Raw genomic sequence first — 24,348 nt, 5'->3', positions numbered from 1 at the left:
AAATAAATGTAAAATTGTAAAGCTGATTTCATAATACACAAGTGCATCAAACACCAGAGGCAGACAGTGAAGCATTTTATATATATGTACTCTGCTTTAAAAGCATACTTTTCAAGTGTCTGTTCATCAATGTTTTTCTTTAGAAAAATTTACTTCACAACATTCCAAAGCATAATATTGTACTTTTACTGCACTACATCTCATATTAAATATCCTTTAATACTTAATTACATTAGAAATCTATTACTTTCTTACTTTTACTCAAGTAAAAGTGATTCAAAGATTTACTTGAGTACAAGAAAGTACTGCATTTTGAATTTTCTTAACTATTAAAGGTAAAACAATCAACATCTTTCATTTATGAAATGTAGTGCAGTAAAAAGTAAGACATTATGCTTTGGAATGTAGTGAAGTAAAGTTTTCCAAAGAAAAACGCTCTGATAAACTACAGATAGGCCTACATTTTAAATTTACTTGAGTAAAGTTAAAATACTTCCCTACTCTTCGCCTCTGTTAAACACCGTTTCATCAGTGACTGCAAACAATGACATGAAGAATATAAAGAAGTTCAAACTGTTTGATCAGTAGGCCTACATGGATGTGCAATATTTCAAATAGGCCTCTGTTTCTTATATAATCTGTAACGTTCATAGACAGTAAAAGAAATGGACACAGCGACCCCATTGGAACTCAACTGAGACAATTGAAGCCCATTTTTAGCATTTTTTTTGCACTTCCGTTTCTGACGCGCAGACTCAAACGAAGCTTGACGACGTCAGCAACCTGTCTGACAGATGTAAATCTTCTAGTAGCTGTTCGTGCAAACTGCCATCGTTAATCTTGCAGAGACGGCGACCTTGAGCGGGGAGTTCTTTGTCGTGAGTGAGCAGGAGTAAGTATTCTGAATAATTATTTTGTCTAGTATTTTAAAATGTAACGCCAGTACGCCATATTAAATTAATTGCCTGCGAGCTTCTCCCCCTGTCTGTACGGTAATGCGACAGAGAGTCGAGTGGTTATGACGCAATCGTTAGCCTATTTTTTACAAAAACTGTTTCTACGGGCCATAATGTAAAATAGAAGGTAATGGAGACCTTTATACATTGTCGTGTATCTTTAGAAATAAATAATGGACAAACGGAGTCTTTAAACGCCTCAGATGTAAAGTTATTCGCTGTCAAATTGACGCCAAAATGAATGGGAGTCAATGGGAATGCTAACGCAAGTGAAGTTCTGCTACAAGATGGCAGCACGCAGCCGACTTCAACTTCTGGTCGAGTTCCTTGCTGCCTGGTAACGTTACTGCACCACGATTTCACGACTTCAGCCTTTTATCTGCTAAACTGATTTGTTTTTGATTGCTTCCACTGTCTTCATCTGTAAGTCACTTTGGATAAAAGTGTCTGCTAAATGAATACATGTAAATGTAAACTGTTGAATTCATCACTGATTCACCTGTCAGGCAGAAAATAAATGTTTAGATTTTTTTATGCTTCTACCCATGAGTAGTACTGTACAATAGGCCTACACATCCCAACATATACTTCACAAATTAGAAATTCTTAAAATACTTTTCAGACACCAGTTTCTTGTTGCATTCAAATTGGTTGTCATAGTAACGACACTAATGTTGTGGAGATTAGGGATTATGGGGATTTCGCCTGGTGTCGAATTGGCTAGAAACGGCCCTGTTTTAAATAATACTATAATACCGACTGATTATGGTATGAATGATTGTAAACAACAGCAACAACATAATGCAATGAGTGTTTTGGTACTTTAAGTGCTTTTGTTTGTAGCAGTATTTTGTTCGTTAAGTGTCTTTACCTTCAGTACGCCACGCACAGGCAGGTGTTGATCAGAAATACTTTCTTCATCCCTGGCAAACTAGTGTAGTTGTATACACTTCATCTAATACTCTCGTCTCAAGTGGGTTTCGTTCTGTTCAATATATTGAGAAAGGATTCGGACCGAACCACGAATCGATTCATTAATCGTTAACCGCTTGTTAACCCCGTTTTCTGACTCAGTGAGAAGAACCGACTCAAAAAAGTGACTCGTTTGTGAATCGGACATCTGATTACAAACAGTCGGCCTGTACGACATGACGTGGGCCTTATATTGTCAAAGGAAAATCATCAGCTTTTTAGTTAGCTTATAGTTTATAAGTAGTTTTTATATAATTGCAAATGTTTGTATGAGTAAAGGAGTGTATGTGTGTGGTAGGTTGTATGGGAGTATGTTTTGATGATGACCTTTTGATGTTTAGTTTTCCTCAAAACAGTATAAAAAAAATAAAAAAAACAGTATAAAAAAAATTACCCCTGCCCAACTTAAATTAAGGACACACACACACACACACACACACACACAAACCTGAGGTAGACAAAATGTTGCTCTCTTCTTGGTAATTCCCAATGTCCCGATTCTCTCATTATACACCTTCACCAAATAATGTATATGTGTTGGCAGCGGTTAAAAGCACATCCTTAGAATAACAAACCTACTGAGATGAGTTTGATTACATATATTAGCACAATAATGTGACAAATTAGACACTCACATCAACCTAAATACAGAACATGGACATACATTTTAAACAAGAATGTTTTTCGAAGCTATATGCTAAAACTTTTGCAAAACAGACACAGTCTCTATGTTTCTGGGCAGAGTGCCAGTGAGAAGCTGTTGACCTGGGGGCCAAAAATAACCCAACGCTTGTCAAACCTTCAGATGACTGTTAGTTTTCAATCAATAAAGCACAAGACATGGAAAATTTACATTAACTGTTGGTTTGCCAACATTTGCATTTGACAGATGCTTTTATCCAAAGCATTGAGGGAACTATCTCAGCTGCATGTCTAATTTATATGTTGACATCAATCAAAAGAAGCCAGATGAATCATTCAGTCCAAATGAATTCTCATGAGTCTACATCAAGAACAATCAATAGCCATTCACAGGTGAAGGTTGAGTAGGTTGATGTTCTTCATTTGCTGAAATGCAAATTGCACTTGGAATTGTCTCCTACAATGCAATACACTTTCCATTTTCATAAAAGATTCAACCAATTATTTAACACTGACAAATCAGTTAGAAAAAAATATATATTGATCAAACAATGGGGGAAGAAACTCGTCCCCCTCTATGTGAATAATGGTATAGCCTTGGTTTCCAATTTCCAATTCCAATACAAACACCTTTTTAAAAAAAATTATCATCTTTTTCTTGATACATTATTTTAACTTCCAAAACTTAACATGAAATTGGATTTAAAAAACAAACAAACTACACGACACACCATGACAGTACATAAGCAATATTAAAATGCAAGCTGGTCATTCTGCCAGAATAATCAAGGCTGTCTCTGTCACCCTGAAATTGTTTACAAAAAATATATATTTTTGCATATTGTTTTAATTGTAAAAAACAGTTGTCTATACAATATTACTTCCAGAACCATTTTAAGGGGAAGTTGTGGCCTAATGGTTTGAGGGTTGGACTCCCAATCGAAGGGTTGTGGGTTCTAGTCTCGGGCCGGACGGAATTGTGGGTGGGGGGAGTGCATGTACAGTTCTCTCTCCACCTTCAATACCACGACTTAGGTGCCCTTGAGCAAGGCATCGAACCCCCAACTGCTCCCCGGGCGCCGCAGCATAAATGGCTGCCCACTGCTCCGGGTGTGTGCTCACAGTGTGTGTGTGTGTGTGTGCTCACTGCTCTGTGTGTGTGCATTTCGGATGGGTTAAATGCAGAGCACAAATTCTGAGTATGGGTCACCATACTTGGCTGAATGTCACTTCACTTTAATAGTGTGAAGAACATTTTCTGAATCTAAAGACACTTTTTTCACTATAAATAACCTTTTGTGCAATGGAGAGATTTCATGGATGTTAAAGTTGGGTTAGTCTATATTTGACCCAAAGTTGAAACAACCCAGCATTTTTTAAAGTGTAGATAGTTAGAAAACATTTTTAAAACACTCCTCCACACAATATCTTATGTCCTGCAGAGTATAAATCCATCAAAATACATTTAGTCTGCCTCTCTCTTCTCATGGAAGAGTCAATCATGAAGAAAGATGTTTATTGGTCTAATTAAGCAGACACATTCACAGATTCTTATTCCATGCCATTTAAAAGGCTTTAGAAAGGCAGTGAGAGATGGAGAGAAGGCTATTGTGGAGACATAAATGTGTCTGTCTGAATATGCTGCCTAATTATGTCCTTTGAGACCAGGACAAGAGGAAAGGGGAAGGAGAGAATGAAAAGGGGGAAACGCAGGATGAGGAAGAGGGAAGAGAAAATAGAGGGGGAGGAGAGACGTGAGTGCCTCGAGGAGTCTGAGAAACAGAGGTCTTAAGCCACAGATGAATGGAAGAAGACAAACTAAACCGACGTAAGAATGACGGAGAGAGAGAGTTGGGGGAGGGCCGGACAGACAAAAAGAAAAAGAAAAGCCATTGAGAGGAAATAAAGAACACTAAATACACAAAAGTAAAACAAGAGCAATACTTTCAGTCAGCCTTTCTGTTATAAAGTGGAGGACTGTATACAAGAGACTTAATGACAAAGTCACACACACACAATGTCTCATTTAGAGATTAACATTGAATGCAGCATTTATTTATGAGTTACTTATATAAATATATATATATTTTTTTAAATATATACATATCAATATTTTAAAAATATACTGCATGTGTGTATTTATATATGCATAATAACTATATATAGTACAAACACATTATGTAAACAAAAACTTCGCAATTTATCATTTTACATCACTAATATTTTTTCTTTTCTTTTCTTTTTTACATTTAGCATGATTTTCCATTTTCTGTCTCAAGAAAAGCACATTTTCCCACACCCACCCTCACTATACACCTGACAGTTTTTTTTTTTTATCACTGCAGTCCTGAATACTGTACCTGGAAACAGACTTACTTGCCTTGTGAATACCTGAGAGGAAATTCACTTCAGTCTACACATATGTTGATAAAACTAGGGCAGGATTCATTTTGAAACAATTTTAACAAATAATTAAAAAAGAAACAAACCTCACTATTAGCTATTTCTTAACATCCCTTTATTGACTTTATAAAATACAGTATATTCAATATATTAAATATATATTTAATATAAAGTCAATCAAGCCATGTAAAAATGAGTGAAAAATAATTAACCAAAAATTCCCATTCTTTTTTTTTTCTTCTGTTGAACACCAAAGATATATATTGATAAATAAATTAATAAATGTTTTTGACTACAGTGTTCTTCATCCTCTTTTTGTTCTGTAAAAGGAAGAATCTCATACAGGTTTGGAACCACTCTTAAGACAGAAATGTCATTTTTGGGTGAACTATCCCATTAAGACATTTCCATAAGAACTATCCCATTTTTTAAATCTGAAAATTGGATTTAAAATGCAAACACATACTATTTAAATCTCTGTGTACTACTAGTATTCAGCCATTCCAAACACAGCCTCTCATATTCTCTCTCTTGGTATTAACTGCATGGTTTCTAGGCTGATTGGATTTCTTCATGACTGTCCATGTCCTGCTTTCGCAGCCGAGGATGAACTGGGCATCTGGTTCACGGGGATCAACAGTCTGGATGCACAGTCAGTTCTGCAGCTGTAAAATCCCAAAGGAGACATGCTCACATAAAACAGCACAAACATTGTGGTTAATGGTGAAGTGAGATTTTTTTTATTTACATTGCCATTATTTAATAATCTCATGCTCAACAAACTAGTATAACATAAATATAAATAAATATTTTTTTATTTAAAGATGTCCTTGTTACACATTGCATGTACCTACTATTATATGATAGCAATTAATTATGCATAAATAAATTAAAGTAACCCTAAATCAAACCTTTACCATATAATAAGTACATATAGATCTTCAAATCTGGCCCATAAGATCCACTTTTCTGCAGAGTTTAGCTCTAACCCTAATAAAACACACCTGAGCATGCTAATCAATGTCTTCACAATCATTAGAAAATCACAGGTAGGTGAGTTTGATCAGGCACTGGCCCTCCAAGACAAGATTTGAGGAAACCTGGTGTATTGCATGTTTTGTTTGGAAATCCCATAACCGTGTGCGTGTGTGTCTCAGACTAGACAGCCAGGTGCCGTCTGGGTGGGCTTGTTGCCATGGTGAGGAATCTGGTGAATGCATTTGAGAAAGGTAGAAAGGGGAAAAGGACAGCGAAGATGTAGGAAGATTGTTAGCGGAGCAAACATAACAGTGGATCACTGCTGCTTAATGTGGAATTGAGCCAGAGTTTGTGTGTGTGTGAAATTTAAGGTCATTTCACGGTCTAAAAAGATGTGTAGTGTAGGTGCCATTTAGCCTTGTTTTATTAGTGTTTCTGGGGTCAACTTTGTTGTTTTTAAGCCATGTTGAGAAAATATTGCAAATACATTATATCTTTACATCTCTTTAGCAGTTCTGTGAGTGTTTTTGTGACGCATTTCTATTTTGCTACACTTGTTTACTGAAAGGTTATTTGGGAAACTCAAAATGGTTCTTCAATGGCATTGGTGTTAAAACCCCATTTTGGAACCTTTATTTTTAAGAGTGTTTTTAAGATCAGTTACTTTTGTTGTAGTATTCGTCATGATGGAAGCATCTGCTATGTAAATGAATACATGTAAATATTGTCACACTTTTTTCAGTTAATCAAAGGCTGTGTGTTTACAGGCACATAGTTCCCACCCAGACAAACACATTTACAGTGTGACAGACAACAAGTCAATGAGATTGCTAATGACTTCCCAAATACATCACATGAATGAATATATTTTCTTAAAGTGTCATTATATTTAAGTGTCATTAAGTATTCTGCATAAAGTACAAACAAGAAGGTTATTCCATAAATGCTTCCTGTGTGTGTGTGTGTGTCTGTCTTGCATAAAAACCCATAATATATGATATTCATCGGAAGGTCCACATGAAAATTTGCCTCACAGTGAAAAGTCAAAATATCTCAAATTAACTTTATTCTCTGCAGTAATGGCTTTTTTGGAGCCAAATATTTAAGGTGTGTGGCTATAGAAAAATTCACTTTCATAAATGAACCTACACTAATATCCACTGGAGAAAAAGTCTTCAACGTCGTAAAACACCGGTCTCACCTATTTCTCTATAAATAGCCTAATTCAGTTTGTTTTGTACTTGTACCAACTAATTAGCACACTTAAAAAGAATGTCTGTTTGTATGCATCGTATCCGCAGTCTGTTACACACAGGAAACCCGGTGCATTCACGCTTGCACCACCCAGCTTGTCCCGGCTTGTGGGGTAATTGCCCCCCGCCGAGGCGCTAAACGGAACATCAGCGACGCAATTAGAGCGAACAAGAAACTCGCAGCGCGCGACAACCCTCCCCCGCGCGCGATGTCAACGAGCGCACAACCAACTTCACGCGCTGAGAAGTCACTCGTGTCTGAAATGTATTCAGTGGCCCTTAAAGGTGTTTGGAAGTTTAATCACACATTAAATTGTTGAATTTGATTGCAAGCGACATATGCAAACAAGATGCCCCCCTCCACGCCAGATCTAAATTTCTGACACATTTTATCAAATAATGCATGTATTAAGTCTGTTCAACCAGTTCCCATCTCATCAAGGAATTACTATGTAAATATTTATAATACATCTTCACTGAATGAATTAAGATTTATTTACATCTACTTAATCGTTAGAAAACTTTTTTTGTTGACAAAGTCAATTAAACGTTTCTAAAATATTTTAAAGTGTGGGGTTGGTATCCAAACAGATTTTGAGGGCACTCTATAAATGTCAAGTAAAACCTTGCAGGAATTTGGGCATTATTGTACTGGCACGAAAAGTGCATTTTATCGTTTTAGTATGCCAGTTTTGTCTCTTTGGTACAGCTCTTGCCTTTTAGTCTACTTCTTAATCTAATGATGTAGACTAAATGCGAGTTCAACTATGCAATAATTACATTTTGCGGGGGATATATTAGGAACAACCCAAACATGCCATGAGACTTGTTTACAGCCACAAATTCAGTGTTTGGACATAGGGTGGGATGTAAACAGAGGTGAAATAATATAAGACATACAAACCGTTAGTAGTTCAAACATTTACTCAAAACTCTCCGGGGATGCTTGATTAAATTATCGAGAGGTCCCGCCTCTGGAGTTCTATGATTGGGCGCTGAGAGAAGGAGGCGTGTCACGGCTATCCTTTATATATGGACACACGCTCCAATATTAGACAACAAAAACAAACTAGACGCTATAGTGAATTACACATGCATTCAGATTATTCTACTGCAAATTTGAATACATTTGATCAGTTTAATTAAGTGTTATAATTAAGTAACCAGACAACATTGCTCACATGCAAGCGCATCCTTTGTTTAGAAGACCGGGAGCGGGTGCGTGCAACTGACCGAGGATGGACTCGCCTACGCAGGGGTCCCACTGGCCTCCACTCGCGCTCTGTTTCCTGCTATTGTGGAGCTCCGTGTGCGCTCGTGAGCCGGTCTGTCAGGAGATCTCTGTGCCATTGTGTAGAGGGATCGGTTACAACTACACCTATATGCCCAACCAATTCAACCACGACACCCAGGATGAAGCTGGGCTCGAGGTGCACCAGTTCTGGCCCCTCGTGGAGATCCAGTGTTCCCCGGACCTGCGCTTCTTTCTTTGCAGTCTCTACACGCCCATATGCCTCGAGGACTATAAGAAGCCTTTGCCGCCGTGCAGGAGCGTGTGCGAACGGGCAAAAGCGGGATGCGCGCCTCTGATGAGGCAATACGGTTTCCCGTGGCCGGACCGAATGAGATGCGATCTTCTCCCTGTGCAGGGAGATCCAAGCACTCTGTGTATGGACTACAACAGGACTGATGCTACAGCCTCACCAGCAGCTCCAAAACCAACCAGCCGACCGGGGAAACCATACAACCGGAAAAATAAAAGCAGTCTTGGATCTACTTCATGTGAACCGGAGTGTCACTGTCGTGCGCCTTTGGTGACCGTGAGCAGTGACCGTCATCCGTTGTATAACCGGGTAAAGACAGGGCAGATCCCCAATTGCGCAATGCCATGCCACAACCCGTATCTTTCTCCGGAGGAAAGGACATTTGCCACATTCTGGATCGGAGTTTGGTCGGTTTTGTGTTTCTTGTCCACCTTCTTCACAGTTGCCACTTTCCTAATTGACATCGAGAGGTTTAAATACCCCGAGCGTCCGATCATTTTCCTGTCCGCCTGCTATATGTTCGTGTCCGTGGGGTACATAATCAGACTCATCGCGGGCCACGAAAGAGTCGCGTGCAATCGGGATAACGAGATGGACTATATCCATTATGAAACCACGGGTCCCGCGCTTTGCACGCTTGTATTTGTTCTCATCTATTTTTTCGGGATGGCGAGCGCTATCTGGTGGGTGATCCTGACGTTTACGTGGTTCCTCGCGGCAGGGATGAAGTGGGGAAATGAAGCGATCGCACGATACTCGCAGTATTTTCACCTGGCCGCGTGGCTCATCCCGAGCGTCAAATCTATCACCGCGCTCGCGCTGAGCTCGGTGGACGGGGACTCGGTTGCGGGAATCTGCTACGTAGGCAACCAAAACTTGGAAAACCTGCGGGGATTTGTGGTCGCGCCACTGGTGATTTATCTTTTTATCGGAACAGTATTTTTATTCGCGGGCTTCGTGTCTTTGTTTCGGATACGGAGCGTTATTAAACAAGGAGGAACGAAAACGGACAAACTCGAGAGGTTGATGATTCGGATCGGGGTATTTACGGTCCTGCATACGTTCGTTGCAATGGTGATTGTGGCTTGTTACGTTTACGAACAGCACAATCGCGAAGCGTGGGAAATCGCGCATGCGTGTAACTGCCCGTCGGATAAAAAAGCTCAGAAACCGGATTACGCCGTGTTCATGCTCAAGTATTTCATGTGCCTTTCGGTGGGGATCACGTCGGGTGCGTGGACGTGGTCCGGTAAAACTTTGGACTCGTGGCGAGCCTTTTGCACGCGCCGCTGCTGCACCTGGGGCAGTAAAGGCACGAGCGGTTCGGTGTACAGTGACGCAAGCACGAGACTGACGTGGAGGTCCGGTACAGCAAGTTGGGTTTTGTGCGCTCCAAAACAAATGCCACTGTCCCGAGTGTGATAAAAGCGGAACTTCATAAAAGACTTTGCAAACGGATCAACTGCTGCTTTCCTGAAATGAAAGATGCCTTTTACCAGTATTTGGTGAATCATAGCTCATGCCTGTGTATGAGAATATGAATGTGCCTTAAAGTGCCATACGGGTTTTTATATTTTCTTATGTATTTATATTTAAAATGTTATTGTTAAAACAACGACATAGAATGTTTAAAATGTATACAAGATTGTGTGTATTTATCATTTACTCTGACGGAAAACTATTTTGACAATAAAACACTATGTGAGATATAACGTTTATTAATGTTTATTTAAGCTCTATTGCTCTCAAACATTCATACCTGTGTGAAAGTGCATGAATGTCTGTCGATTGCAGCTAGAAGGACAATATTTGGCCTTGCTCAAAAAGAGATTAAAATGATTCATATTTCTCAGTACAGGTATGGGGCCTATATACAAATCAAACATTAACTAAAAAAATAATCACACTTGTAAGATGGAGAATTAAAGGTGCTTCAATACAACATGCAAAGTTTGTGATATAATTTGTCTGTTGGATTATAAGTGGAAAATTTAGTTTTAATAAAAAATATAGCCTAATCCTAAAATCATTATGCACAGAGGCAGGTTTGAAATATAATACAGAGTTGATATGGCACAATAATTGTAAAATTATGTAATTATGTAAAAAAAAAAAAAACAATCTTTTTTATCTCCATTAAAACGATACAAGTGTTTACATCTTGCATTACAAATATAACTGCCATCACCTTATGACCTATTATGCGTTATGGAAGAAAGAAACACATAATGCAGGTCACCATCAGCCTATACATTAATGTTAAAGGAAGGTGCAACAAAACGAAAACAGGCTACAATCTGTTTTCCCCAGCAAATACACATGAGTGCAGGGGAAGAGGAAACCCCGAATAAGAGTCTTAAAGGGACAAACACCCAGACCATTACAACCTTTGTTAAACAGGTTAAGCGAGTATCGGACCAGACCAAACATCCCACATGATGTTTAAACTTGTAAAATGCACAATTATTCATTAAATCTATGGAGATGACAGTTTCACTGTTGATCCCAAATATATCCTAAACCCTGGATAGAGCGGTTGAGTGAATGTCAGACAGGACCTGACGGCTTTGTATTTTCTCCCTGTGCAGATGTCACAGTCCACATCTCCAGCTTGACTGGAAGTAGGAAAAGCTGTTTGGACCTTTGTTGTCTTCAGTTTCTCCACCATTTCAGCCAGAATCACATTTATGTTTAAAGCAGGTCTTGTAGTGAATGTGTGTCTGCACTGAGGGCAGCTGTAAACTCTGTTCTGATCATCCTGATTCCAGCATTCTGTGATGCACTTCATGCAGTAGCTGTGTCCACAGGGGATGGTCACCGGATCCTTCAGTAGATCCAGACAGACTGAACACCTGAACTGATCCTCGCCCAATGAAACAATGACTTCTGCCATTCCACCGCTTGTACACAAAAACAGAGCCACGTGGAACAGCAGCTAACTTTCTGGTTATGTGTTCTAGAGAGTGGTGCATGCATTTAACAGCATGAAGGCATTTGTTAATGCCTCAACGCGCTTTATCGATCAACCCAGTAAATTAATGTTTATACGAATTTGTTTGCAGACGGGCTGACAAAATCACTAGCCTACCTGAGCATATGCAGCCAGCGCGGTTAGGAAACAAAAACAGACAGCGTGACTGCAGTGCTCGCGAAATGTTATGATGACGTGCAGAGCAACACAAAATAATTATCAGACGCAAGAGTAAAGTTTACCAGCGCTGCATTCCGCGTCAAAATATCTTCTTCTTCCTCGGTTTTATGGTGGGTAGCACCAAAGTTAGGTGCATTATCGCCACCTACTGTATTGGAGTGTGTGAGTGTGTACCAGCGTATAACCTTTCAACCTTTCTTTAGATCCATCAGTATATACTGGAGCAAATGCTTGGTATACATTTTGTAGTCTATCTTCAACAAAAGCTACAATGTTTTCAGATTCTTTCATTAACTCCAGCAAATTGAAATCTATGAAAACTGCAGGAAACATCCAATGGGGCGTTATTGATAACGGTACTGCAGTAATAAAACTATTCTGACTTAAAATCATTTCCGCCAAAATATCACTCCTTTTGTCTCTTTTTGACTTTCCTCCATCACCCATGAACTCGGATGTACGTCATTACGTATAAAAAAAAATTTAAATGGCAATTGCGACTTTTTTATATAACAATTCTGACTTTTTTCCCCTCATAATTCCGTTATACAAACTCATAAAACTATGTTTTCTTCATCTCAAAATTGCGAGTTAAAAAGTCATAATTGTGAGATATAAACTCGCAATTCTGATGAATATACTCACAAATACTAGATATTAACTCACAGATTCCCCCCCCCCTCATAATTTAGAGTTTATATCTCGCAATTCTGACTTTTTTTCCTCAGAATTGTTTGATATAAACGTGCAATTGCAAGTTATAAAGCCATATAACCTTTTTTATTATTATTATTATTTTTAGGCTATTCAGTGGCGGAAACAGCTTCCATAAAGAAGATATATATTAAGAAACTTAATTTCATTGGTCTATGTCAGTGCTCCTTTTCCTGTCCTTCCTTTTGTTTGAGAAATGATCCAAATAAACTGTCCTACGTGAAATACCCTGACATCTACAACTATTTGTCTTATTTGTCTTTTTTTTTTTTTTTTTTTTGGGTGGAGGGGAGAGAACGTAGTTCTGGGTTTTTTCTTTTGTTTACTGTACACCTTGTTACATAGCAGCTTTTAGGCATTGCTTTATTTTTGTTATAAGTCAGAAATGACAAAGAGGCAGCTTCCTGTAATAAAAAAATCAATGGAGAGCATTTAATTGTCCTCCCCCCGGTGTGGACGTGGCCAACATGCGCTCTGTCTCCATTTATTGTATTGTTTTCTACATTTGGAATCAAATACACACATTCCTACCATACTCTCCTTTCTCTATTAATAGCCTGTAGGTTTCTGGACTATTGTGCCAAGCTGTCTGGACTGAAAACAATGGACTTTTCTGGGAATTAACATTTGAATGCATTGTTGCAAAATTAGCATCCTCTTCCTAGATGCAATCACACTGAGAAGATCACACCTCAGTATTATCTCATCTGCATTTCTTTCCCTTCACTCTCTCTTCCCTGTTCTTCCCCTCTCTACATGCTGAGATCACCCAAAATCTATGCTTTTTGTTAACAATTACTATACAGTAGCCTATGTCTGACATTATTTGGAATGTCTCAGTGCAACTGGTAGTCCTACAATGGTCTCATGCCCAAATTACAATTGTTACTTTAGGCTCCATTTGGAGGATGTTTTGTCTTGAAAGAAATGTTGCAAAAGGCTGAAGGCAAAGTCAAGTTACCTATGATATTCAATGTTAAATGACTTAGTCTACATAAAAATGCAAAATGACACACAGTCAAACACACAGTACATAGATCACAGTGACGGAATTCTGTCCTTCTACAGCATCTCTGACACAATGACCGTCATCCACAGAGTCCAGACCACATTCACTCAACCGCTCTATCCTGGGATCAGTGTTGGAGGTAACGTGAGTTACGTAATCAGATTACTTTTTTCAGTTAACTAGTACAGTAATGCTTTACTTTTTAATTTACAATAAAATATCTGAGTTATTTTTTCAAAACAGTGTTTTCCCTTTTATTGACTGCCAAGTCTCTTGTCCTCATCTTGGGAGAAATCGAAAGGCGTTGTGTGAACATGATAGTTCTAGATTAAATGTGAATGTCCATTAATTCATCCCACTCACAAAAAAAAAAAAAAAAAAAAAGATTTATTTTTCATAAAAAATTAATTAAAACTGAAATGCAAACTCAGAATAAGACGCAAACATGCAATAATTAAATATATTAAATAACACAAACATATCTAATCCCATTTTATTAACCAGTGTCTTTGCTGGTGACATTTGCTGATCCATTTCAACCATATACTCACAAGCAGAAATGACTTTAGAGCTTTATTTATTTATTTATTTATTTTTATTGCTGAAGAGTGAAAACCTTCTTCTCTTGTGTTCTACTGGACAGACGTGAATTTACTTTTCATTCAGCCTGATGTTTATTAATTTCACTTTTTGGTCTGAAAAGTCTTTTACATTTGCTATAAATAGAACTTATATTAAAAACAATCAAACCTTGCTCACATTTAGTTATGCAAAAGTAACATAACATTATTTTCCATAAAAAGTAACTAAGTTACATAATTCGTTGCCTTTTTAGGGAGTAACACAATATTATAATGAATTTTAAAAGTAACTTCTTCCCAACACTGCCTGGGATATAGTTAGAGTAGTGTAAAATATACATATATGTGACTATCCATTGTTTAGTTTTTTTTCTTCATTAAATTAAATTAATTCAGCATGATTCAACTTAAAAAAAAAAAAAACCTTAATCTGAAAAATGTAAATTTCCATTTTGAACAGTATTTATTTGAACTGTCCTAGCAATATAGCAGTTGTCCTGGGTTAGCACAAATAGCCTATATTTGAAAAACGTAATAAAAAAAAAAAAATCCCCACCCCATTCATCAACTACATCAGAACCAAAATTTTCATGTGGAGAGTTTGCTAAAAAAATATTATTGATGCATTAATGATTGATTAGTGTTCCCAGACCTTCGCAGATAGCACACTACTCCCACTCTGAGATCCCTATTTAAACAAGCACTCTACATTCTGGAGCTAGAAATGTGTGCATCTTTACTTTCTCAGTTCAGCCAATATTGAGACATTTAACCCAGTTTACATTTTAATTTCCATTTAGTTTCATATTCGAATATTGTCAGAGACTGCTTTCAATCAACAGCAGACAATAAGATTAGAAATGGCTCAGCTTCTTTCAACATGCTTCTTAGTTTTGATATCAGTGCAGCTGGTGAGTATGTGATGTCATGATTATTTGAATGTAATCGCTTTCTTAAATATAAATGCTTGCATGTATGAGCAGTGCTGATATACAATCTTATACATTTTTTATAGGTCAAACCCTTTGCTGTGTTGGAGTTAAAAGTGAACTCTTTCACAAATACCAGCAGCAGTGTGTGTGAACAGTCCAAAGACTGTCAGGTTTTTTTCAATGTTTGTCTGAACTACACGCAGGACGTCACATCATATAGACAGGCATGTTCAAGTGACACTGGACTGACAGGACCATTCAGCTCAGACCCGAGCTCCATCACTACTGCACAAATACATTTGCCCTTTAACTTAAAACGGCTGGTAAGTAGCTCAAGAGTGAACATTAAAGATTAGAGCCCTGCATGTTAGGCTTTAAGGGTAATATAAAAAAAAATATGATATGGAACACAACAAATATCATTAAGTAACAGAAATAACTCAAATAGATTCTGAAATAATCACATCTTTCACATTTATGCCTAATGTGACATTTTTGTTTATCCAGTCAGGAGACTTTGATCTGTGTTCTGCTGGTTTTAAGGCAGCCCATATAAGGGAAGCAGGAAGAGTCAGATTGTCATGTGCGAATGTAATGTTAAAAAATGCTGCTTTTGGCAACCAACATCTAAATAGTTTACAGTAATAAAGCCTTGGACAATTGACAACAGTGTCCTCTGCTAATTTGTTATTGGATAATGGTTGTTCAAGAACAATTTCTGTCATTACAGGGAACAGCCACAGTGATAATTAAAGCATGGAATGTAGAGTCTTCCTATAATCAGCCAACAGGTATATCTTCTGATTTTGTGTTTTATTTAAATACCAAAAAAAAAAAAAAAAAAAATGTATATATATATATATATATATATATATATATATATATATATATATATATATATATATATATATATGTATATATATATATATATATATATATAATAATAATAATTATACATCATGATTTATTTTCAGAGAATCTAGAGATTGGCCACTTCGCCACCAAAATAGATCTTACTACTAGTCAGAAATGGTCCGTGGGAGAGCAAAGTGAGCTACGATTTTTCTATCGTGTGGTATGCTATGAATTCTACTATGGCGATGACTGCTCTGTTTTCTGCCGTTCACGGGATGACTATTTCGGTCACTTTACCTGTGACGATGCTGGCAACAGAAATTGTTTGCCTGGATGGCAAGGAGAATATTGCACAGAGCGTAAGTGATTTTTTCAATTTGTATTATTATTTATTTATTGTTAATGTTGATATGCTATAAAAGCTCCATATATTTATTTATACACGTTATTTCCTTTTAGAAAATCTAATTAGCCTATGTAAAAAGCAATAATAGTAGCCTAGTACATTATACATTTGTTTTTATTGTATTTTTGAAAATAATGCACATTTATTCTATGTTTTTAACAGCTATCTGCTTATCTGGATGTAGTGAGGAACATGGTTCCTGTGGTGTCCCTGGTGAGTGCAAATGCCAGTATGGATGGCAGGGCCCCCTCTGTGAGGAGTGCTTACCTTTCCCAGGGTGCCAGCATGGCACCTGCAAACATCCCTGGCAGTGCATGTGTGAGAAGGGATGGGGTGGCCTGCTGTGCGACAAGGATCTTAATGTTTGAATTTATATATTCAGTGTTATCCTTGTTAGGTGTGTTTCGTTTAGGCTATAATGGGCTGTTATGGTTGAGAAACCAATTGAAATAAACTAAACTAAATAATAATGTCCTATTTCTTTGGATTAGGTTGCCATGTTAGCAACAGTGTTTATGACATTTAAAACTTATTAAATAAACACGACTGAAAATTGGGTGCACCTTCTTTTCTCTCATAAGGGCTAGTATGACATTTAGGCCATACATTTCAAAAGCAAATGTGCCATAAAACAGAATAACCATCACACCTGTCACAGCCAAAACATATGATATTATCATGACACTTTGCTCGTAGATGTCAGAACTACATCATCTGACAGCAAAAAGCACCTTTCTCCATTGAGTCATTCACAAATATGAGGACTAAAACAAAGAAACAGAACTTCAAAATGATAAATGTGATTCTAAGCAACTAAAAGGCATGTGGAATTCAATATACAGCGCCCTCTACAACATTTTGTGACTAGAAATCAATTAAGCAAACCACATTATACATTAAATATGATCTCCCTTTAGAACAGTTTTCCCTCCTTGCATTTAGGAAGAAGAGAAAGTGAAACACCACAGACACCTTTTGAGCAAATCCATTTTGTTTTATTGATTTTTTTTTACTCATAACAGTAAGAGTCAATTCTAACAATAATAAATGTGCATAAAACAAGTCTTTTAGAATGCAGCACAATATCATACAGCAACTATAAGCAAAGGGCAGGTGTAGGATTCGATGGAGCAAGTGCTTTCAGCAGGCAGGACCACCTGTGGTTTGTCGTCTGCAATGGCCGACCGCTTTTAGGCATTGGTTTTAGTGAAGGAAAGTGATGCTTTGGTTTAATAGCTCTTGTGCAGCAACCTCAAATGAGTAAAACGCTGACCTCAGTGGAGGATTTGACGGTTACATTCATGTTGTTTGTGTTTTTTGTGTGTGTGTTTGTGTGTGGTTGGTGTCCTTTCCCTGCTGAAGGCACGTTAACAAGTAACAAAGCAACTGTTGTTGTGTTAAGTGGACGTCTTTTGCTAGCATCTAGAGTCGGTTTGAAGGCCTTTTTAATAATTGTACTGTTCTTACGGTTATACTCGAATGGATTATCAGTGAACGTGCCTCAATTCAGGCTCAGATATCGATCGAGGTACTTGATTTACACAATGCTGTGGCAATGATAGTTATGGTAACTTATCTACGTACTTATCTATTATGAGAATTTTTTACTCTGTAAATTTTTCTTCTTCATGCAGTTATTTATGTCCATCATACGACAAATACTGTGTTTTTGAAGGTGTAGTATCTTTTTGTTATGTACTGCCAATTTTTGACTCTCGGTCGTGTCGGTATAGTACTGTATGCAGGCAACGCAGAGGTTTATTTTTATTTTATTTTTTTATGAACGTGATGGCCGGAAATGATAATATAAGAGCTGTGCCATATTTCTGCAAGCATCATTTGTTAGCTGGAATATTACTCTGATTCTTAAATTATCCTAAGAAAATTTCTCATAGTTATAGAATCTTTTATTATTCAAAATAAGATCTCAATATTATACATGTTCCTTTTCTTTTCTTTATATTGACTATGTACAGAAGTGCAAAAAGTCAACCTTCGTCCCTTAAGTTATGGCTCTCTCTCTCGTTTGCAGCTCGAGGCCCGACCCTGTGACCTCCCTCCTTTGTTTTACATTTTTAAATATTCAGAAATATCTGGAGCAAAGTTGCTGCAAATTATGGCCTGACATTGAGGGATCTGTTTTTTTTTTTTTTTTTTTTTTTAAATATTACAAGACGATTTTTTTTTTATTCTGAAATGCATACAGTAGAAAATAACTTCTTTTACTCGAGCATATACAATTGATACTTTAACCAGCTAAGTGTAGATGTGGTCTTAATTCGACACAAAATAAAGGGTTAAAATATCAACCTTACCGTAGTTACAAATAATATCTCTTTCTGTCACTTTACTCTTTCTTTTTAAGACAAGATAAAACATTTTGTTCAATAAATTCAAAACCAAATTCCTTGAAATTTCAAACATTCTACAATGAAAGCTAACATAAAGAATAAAGAATACAACACTACTAGCTAAACATTATGAATTTAACATGATGTAAAATAAAGTGATAAACAATAATTAATTTCCTACATTCTAAAACAGTTCTAAAAAAAAATCTTTATATGCAAACAACACAATATATTTCTAACAAAGGCTTTGAAAGAGTGAACGTTAAGTGTAAAATGATTAATATACATGTAAAATAAATGTGAAGAATAAAATCGAATCCGCTGTAATTTCCCATTTGTGATTGAGAGAATGTTTGTGTGGGTTCAAACACTGAAATATAAGGCGTTAAGTGAGGAAACGGCAATGGTGTGCATCCTTTCAAGTCTGTGCACCTAAACCAAGCTGAAATCCAGATTCTTTTCATCTCGAGTTTAGTTGTGTCGCTAAAACCCTCGCCAGTAACTTGGGTACCTTGAATGATCATCTATTTCCTGGTTTACAAGCAGCCTTGTTTGTAAAACGAAGCTACACAACTTCCGTGATCAATATAACCAGTCAAAACATATTTAAATAAAAAAATCAAAAGAGGAACAAAGACTTTGGCACAACTTAATGTTAAAAACATCTCATTATATTCTTCGTTACTCTTTTACGTCATCCAGCGGTCATGTACTATTCAAAAACAACTCAAAATCAACACAGATGAGAACTGAAGACAAACCCTGACCCAACACTAATCTCATCTTTCCGTGTACCTAGTCTCAAACTCACTATCTGTAACTAAACACTCAAGCATGAATTTTAAAGTCCTCACACCGTTACGGTAAAGACTGGAACGCACTCGCTCTGTTTCCACATGCGACTGCCGAATCTACGCTACCTTGACGTTTTCTAACGTGACTCTCATTCTCTCGATCAAGGCAATATAAAGAAACAGGGCATTAGGAACAAGGCAACCCTGTTCTCATAGGAGTCAAAAAGGCTTCATAGTTCTACAAGGCCTAATGAAGAATGATCAACAAATAAAAATGGCACGTTTCATAAAAAACCCAAACAATTATGTATAAAAACAAGCGCTGTAAAAACATGAATCTCTGGTAAACATAATAACACTGTTGATATAACACTCTCGATCCGTGTCTGGTATTCAGCCGGTGGTTATGGTACATAAAGCTTGCAAGAATGTGCTTCTGAAAAGTCTCAGGTGATCAGTTTCTACCCAAAACATTCATCTGTCAATCTCGACTCTGCGCTTACAATCTAGTTGTAGAAGCCAGAACTAAAGATAGAGAAAACTACATACGATTAATTATTTTGCAGGATGTTTTGTGCCATTTTGACGTTTGATTAGCTTTTCGATTTAAGGTGCACCTTTTGTAACTTTGTAAACCTTCAGACAAATCAAGAAAATCAAGGTGTGTATCACAAAAAATATCTCTTGGTCTACTAACATGCCAAAACGGTGTTGAGTCAGACATGAAAATAACTTTTTCTACTAATCCGACTTGAGAGTAAAAATGCCATCCTTTGGGACATAATGATGTAGTTCACTCAAATTCTATACATCATGTGGAAGGACATTCAGTTTCACCCCGGTAAAACCCTACTATGAAATATGACCAAATTCTTATCCTCATTTTATATTCTATCCGGTGGTGATCTTGACGTAAAAAAAAAATATTTTGTTTGTTTGCCTTTTGTCCGGGGCAACAGCGCATTCCTTTGATCTGTGGAAAAGCGGAAAAAAATGCATATTTAGAACACTTGAGAATAATTATTAAAGTCAAAATTTGACAATTCAGTCATTAATTAAATAATTTCGAATGTTGAAGAATATTTTCCATACAATGACAAGTGTAAAAAGTGGCTTAATCATTGTATTCTACTGCCAAATTTACACAGCTGAATGCTGCCCAGAGATGGCATGAATGCATTTACATGTTTAATTGCATGCTGTTATGGCCTGAGGTGTGTCAAAGCAAGAATAAAAGATCATTTGGAGAATGCTGGTAACCAAACAGCTGATGGTAGCCACTGATTTACATAGTTTTCTTGTCTATATTATGGAAGTCAATTGCTACCATCAGTTGTCTGATTAACAACATTCTACAAAATATCTTCTTTTGTGTTCAACAGAAGAAAGAAATTCGTACAGGTTTGGAACAACTTGAAGGTGAGTAAATGATGGAAGAATGATAATTTTAGGTGTACAATCCCTTCAAAGGTTTTTTGAAAAACACTTCAAAGCATCGGGCCAATTCCTAAAACCCAGTTGTAGCCAATCAGCAGGAGGGGGCGTATCTTGTAATGATAGAGAGAAGAGAGCGCTCAATTTGAGATAACAGGATGGATATTAGCAGATCGTCTATAAATAGAGAGAGATGGCAGATAAAAAATGAAAATATCAGAGGAGCAAAACATATATATATATATATATATATATATAAAAAAAAAAACTACAATCAGGCAAGAGGTAGGACCTGAGTAAATACTGCAGCAGCTTTCAACAACTGGAGAAAAACTCAAGGAGCAAGAAGGGCTCGAATCGGACACAGATGTTGCATTGTTTCTTCTTGATAGATGAGTAACGTGACTAACTTATCCGTGTTGGCTTTTGTTTGAATATGCTTCACTTGTTGCCATGGTGGTGTACGTACAAGTGGGATGGAAATTTCAAAATAAGGGCGTGGTCCTGTTGAGTTATGGGCGTGTTTGTTTTGGTGCTTTCAAATATCAACATCATTTGGCAAAAATCGCTTAGTGCACCTTTAACTAAGCTGTGTAAATATGCAAAAAGTGCTCTGAAGCCATATAATAGTTTTTGTGATGAATTTCAATAAAAATCACTTACTGTTGTGGACTGGAACTACATCTGTGTCAAGTACTTGTGACTAGTCAGATGCTCTGCAGATATTATTGGAATCTGATGATGAACGGAGAGAAAAATGAATGAAACCAGATCCATTATTACCTTTATTTTTGCAAAAATCCTTTCAGATTCTAATATATTCTCCCTCACCCTCACTCCCTCCCCATGACAGTCAAGAAGAGAATGAGTCAAACACAACACAAATTCAGAAATGCCATTCAAGAGAACGATGAACCGTAGCTTATTAGTATAAATCTTTCTCAAGTGAGACAGAGAGAAGACAGTGAATTCTCATGCACATTCCAGTTTTCCAACTTGTTGACCTTCACTTTTTATTTCAGTAACTGAAGGTATTCAAAAAGTTGCTTTATAAATTCTACAAACATCTAATGTTTCAAACCATGGAAAACCTCAACCTTTTTTTTTTTTTATAACTGTATCGTTTAGACATGTGATAGTATTCATATGAGAAGTATTTAAGCTGACTGATATTCTATTTGTTCCTTGATCAACAAAACAACAAAGTGAAATAGAAAAAAACAACAAAAAAAACATTTTTTCTTCACAGCCGGCAAATATGTACCTGAAGCAAAAGCCTAAGAAAAACTACCTCATACATACCAATTGCATGTATTCGTTGGTAGTCAGCTTTGATAGAGAAGAGTCCTCAAAATAAAAAAGGACAAAAAAACAAATTAAAATGCTATCTATAACCATCAACTATAACAAGAAATGCTACTGTAACGTTGCTTTAATAGAAATTCATATTTTTTTCTTGGGCTTCAATTTTATTTTTACACCATTTTTACAGCACTGAGGTAATTTCAGACTAGTTTTTAGTGCATTTTGTGCACAAAGTCTGTACAGAAGATACTTCAAACAACTCAGTTTACACATGCATAGTCTTTATAGTGCAGCCAGAGTATGTAGCTAATATATGCAGTGAGAAAATTACAGGTCAAATAAACTTTTTCACTGTGAATCTGTTGTTTGAAGTACCACAAAAAGTGTACGACTTATTAAAAACCTGTGTAGGCCAACAAGGGGGAGAGTTCACTATAAACGGCCCCCAGCACTCAGAAACATCCATCAGACAGAAAGAGAAAGGTAGAGAGAGAGTGTGTATGTGAGAGTGAGAGAAATAGAAAGAGAGAGAAAAGGCTATAAAAGAGCAAACCTGATTGGCTGATGCAGATGCGAAGGGAATACTTGTGGCAGATGTGGTTGCTGCGGACACAGCGGCCGGGGAAGCGCCGTGCATCATGGGAACTTTTCAGAGGGAAAATGGTATAAGCACACATACAGGGAGTGTGGCCAACAGGTGCACAAACAAAATGAGTGGGGGGACACAGAGGGGTATGGGAAGAAAAGTGAGCATTGGAGGTGATATCTGCAAACAGCAAACCAAAAGTGGTGGCAAGAGAGACTGTTCTACAGAAGACATAAGGACGGGTAAAGTCTCATATGAGCTACAAGGAGAAGGAAACAAAGGCATGGCATCTCATAAACTTTGCATTTAGGTTTCAGCTTCCATGTACTACTTTAACATTTAAAGCTGCGGTAGGTAAATTTTGACGCTCTAGCGGTTAATTAACAGAACTGCTTGAGTCTTGTGGAAGAACATCGTAGCCGGAACTACTTCTCTCTGTTTATGTCTATGAAGAATCACAAAGGTACTGGGTTACTCCGCCGCGGTACCCTCGAAGCAATCTAAAATAGTCTGAATATAAACACTTATTATAGGTACACCCTAGTGATTCAGGACAAGCTAAAAACACGGTTTGTAAAATGGATTCATGGTGTACTCGCTTATTATATTTATTAATATAAATTTTTCTACATTTTGAACACAAACAAAGTTACGGACCGCAGCTCTGATTGGTTGTTTTTTACCGGGAGCGGATGACTTTCTGTAAATGGCAATAGGACCACTGGGAGGAGCCAGAGGAGCTTGATTTTTTCACAGATTATCTGTCTCATATTCTACTGTCAGGACATAATGACAGGTTTAACAAATATGTAAAAAATACATTTTTACAAAAGTTACCTACTGCAGCTTTAATCCTTCTCGCATTTTCTGTTACTTGAACATCATGCTCAACACTGATTATCTGAGCCACAAACAACTGCAGTGAAAAACAGTATAAACTACAAAGTTCAATTCATTGCGAGGAGTTAAAGGGATAGTTCACCTCAAAATGGAAATTTTGCAATTATTATTATTCACCTTTAGGTTATTCCAGAAATACAAAATTAAATACTGTATTACATATTATAATATTATACTATGTGCAAAGTTTCAATCTCTCTCTCTCTCTATCTCTCTCTATATATGTGTGTGTGTGCGTGTGTGTATGTGCACACTATAATTCCTATGATACATTTTATATTATATTAAAACATTGTCACACTAAAACACGTAAAAAAAAAACAATTAAGATACTTTTATAATGATAATGATCAAATATTAATTATATTTAACAAAAGTACATTACCAAACAAAGAGCATACATATATAAATTGTACAGCAATTGTTATACTATAATATTTATATTATTATGATAAATTATACCATACTGTACTCAAAATTCCTCCTTTTGTTTTTCATAAATGTGAGTAAATTATAGAATTAAATGTTATATTAAACGTATGTTTTTTTATTTTTAGGTGAAATATCTCTTTAAAAAGCCAC

The 24,348-nt window shown here is 36.8% G+C and overlaps 3 protein-coding genes across 29 annotated transcripts in view; 2 read left to right on the top strand and 1 right to left on the bottom strand.

Annotated features, from left to right (window-relative positions):
• The first annotated feature begins 8,286 nt into the window (after window positions 1-8,286).
• On the top strand, window positions 8,287-10,471 carry fzd8b (frizzled class receptor 8b). The gene has a single exon (XM_052549743.1). It carries the CDS (start codon window positions 8,443-8,445, stop codon window positions 10,168-10,170), a length of 1,728 nt encoding a protein of 575 aa, XP_052405703.1. The 5' UTR covers window positions 8,287-8,442; the 3' UTR covers window positions 10,171-10,471.
• Window positions 10,472-14,890: 4,419 nt separating this feature from the next.
• Window positions 14,891-16,952, top strand: LOC127951182 (delta-like protein C). Its single transcript, XM_052548934.1, has 5 exons — window positions 14,891-15,114; window positions 15,219-15,458; window positions 15,866-15,926; window positions 16,110-16,349; window positions 16,559-16,952. The coding sequence occupies exons 1-5, from the start codon at window positions 15,064-15,066 to the stop codon at window positions 16,762-16,764; spliced, it is 798 nt and encodes a 265-aa protein (XP_052404894.1). The 5' UTR covers window positions 14,891-15,063; the 3' UTR covers window positions 16,765-16,952.
• A 772-nt stretch (window positions 16,953-17,724) lies between these two features.
• The window catches only part of LOC127951178 (muscleblind-like protein 1), a 49,294-nt gene continuing 42,670 nt past the window's right edge, over window positions 17,725-24,348 (bottom strand). For 14 of the 27 annotated variants that reach the window (XM_052548910.1, XM_052548906.1, XM_052548920.1 and 11 more), the window contains 4 exons: window positions 22,834-22,925; window positions 22,278-22,322; window positions 21,639-21,710; window positions 17,725-20,514 (listed from right to left, as the gene is read on the bottom strand). In XM_052548910.1, coding sequence (XP_052404870.1) covers window positions 21,654-21,710; window positions 22,278-22,322; window positions 22,834-22,925 — 194 coding nt within the window. In that variant the 3' untranslated portion in view covers window positions 17,725-20,514; window positions 21,639-21,653. The remainder of the gene's footprint in view (window positions 20,515-21,638; window positions 21,711-22,277; window positions 22,323-22,833; window positions 22,926-24,348) is intronic. The other 13 variants (XM_052548916.1, XM_052548922.1, XM_052548917.1 and 10 more) reach the window with 4 other exon arrangements.

Source organism: Carassius gibelio, chromosome B2 (assembly GCF_023724105.1).
Source record: "Carassius gibelio isolate Cgi1373 ecotype wild population from Czech Republic chromosome B2, carGib1.2-hapl.c, whole genome shotgun sequence".
Taxonomy (NCBI): domain Eukaryota; kingdom Metazoa; phylum Chordata; class Actinopteri; order Cypriniformes; family Cyprinidae; genus Carassius; species Carassius gibelio.
This window is presented reverse-complemented; position numbering and strand designations above follow the sequence as displayed.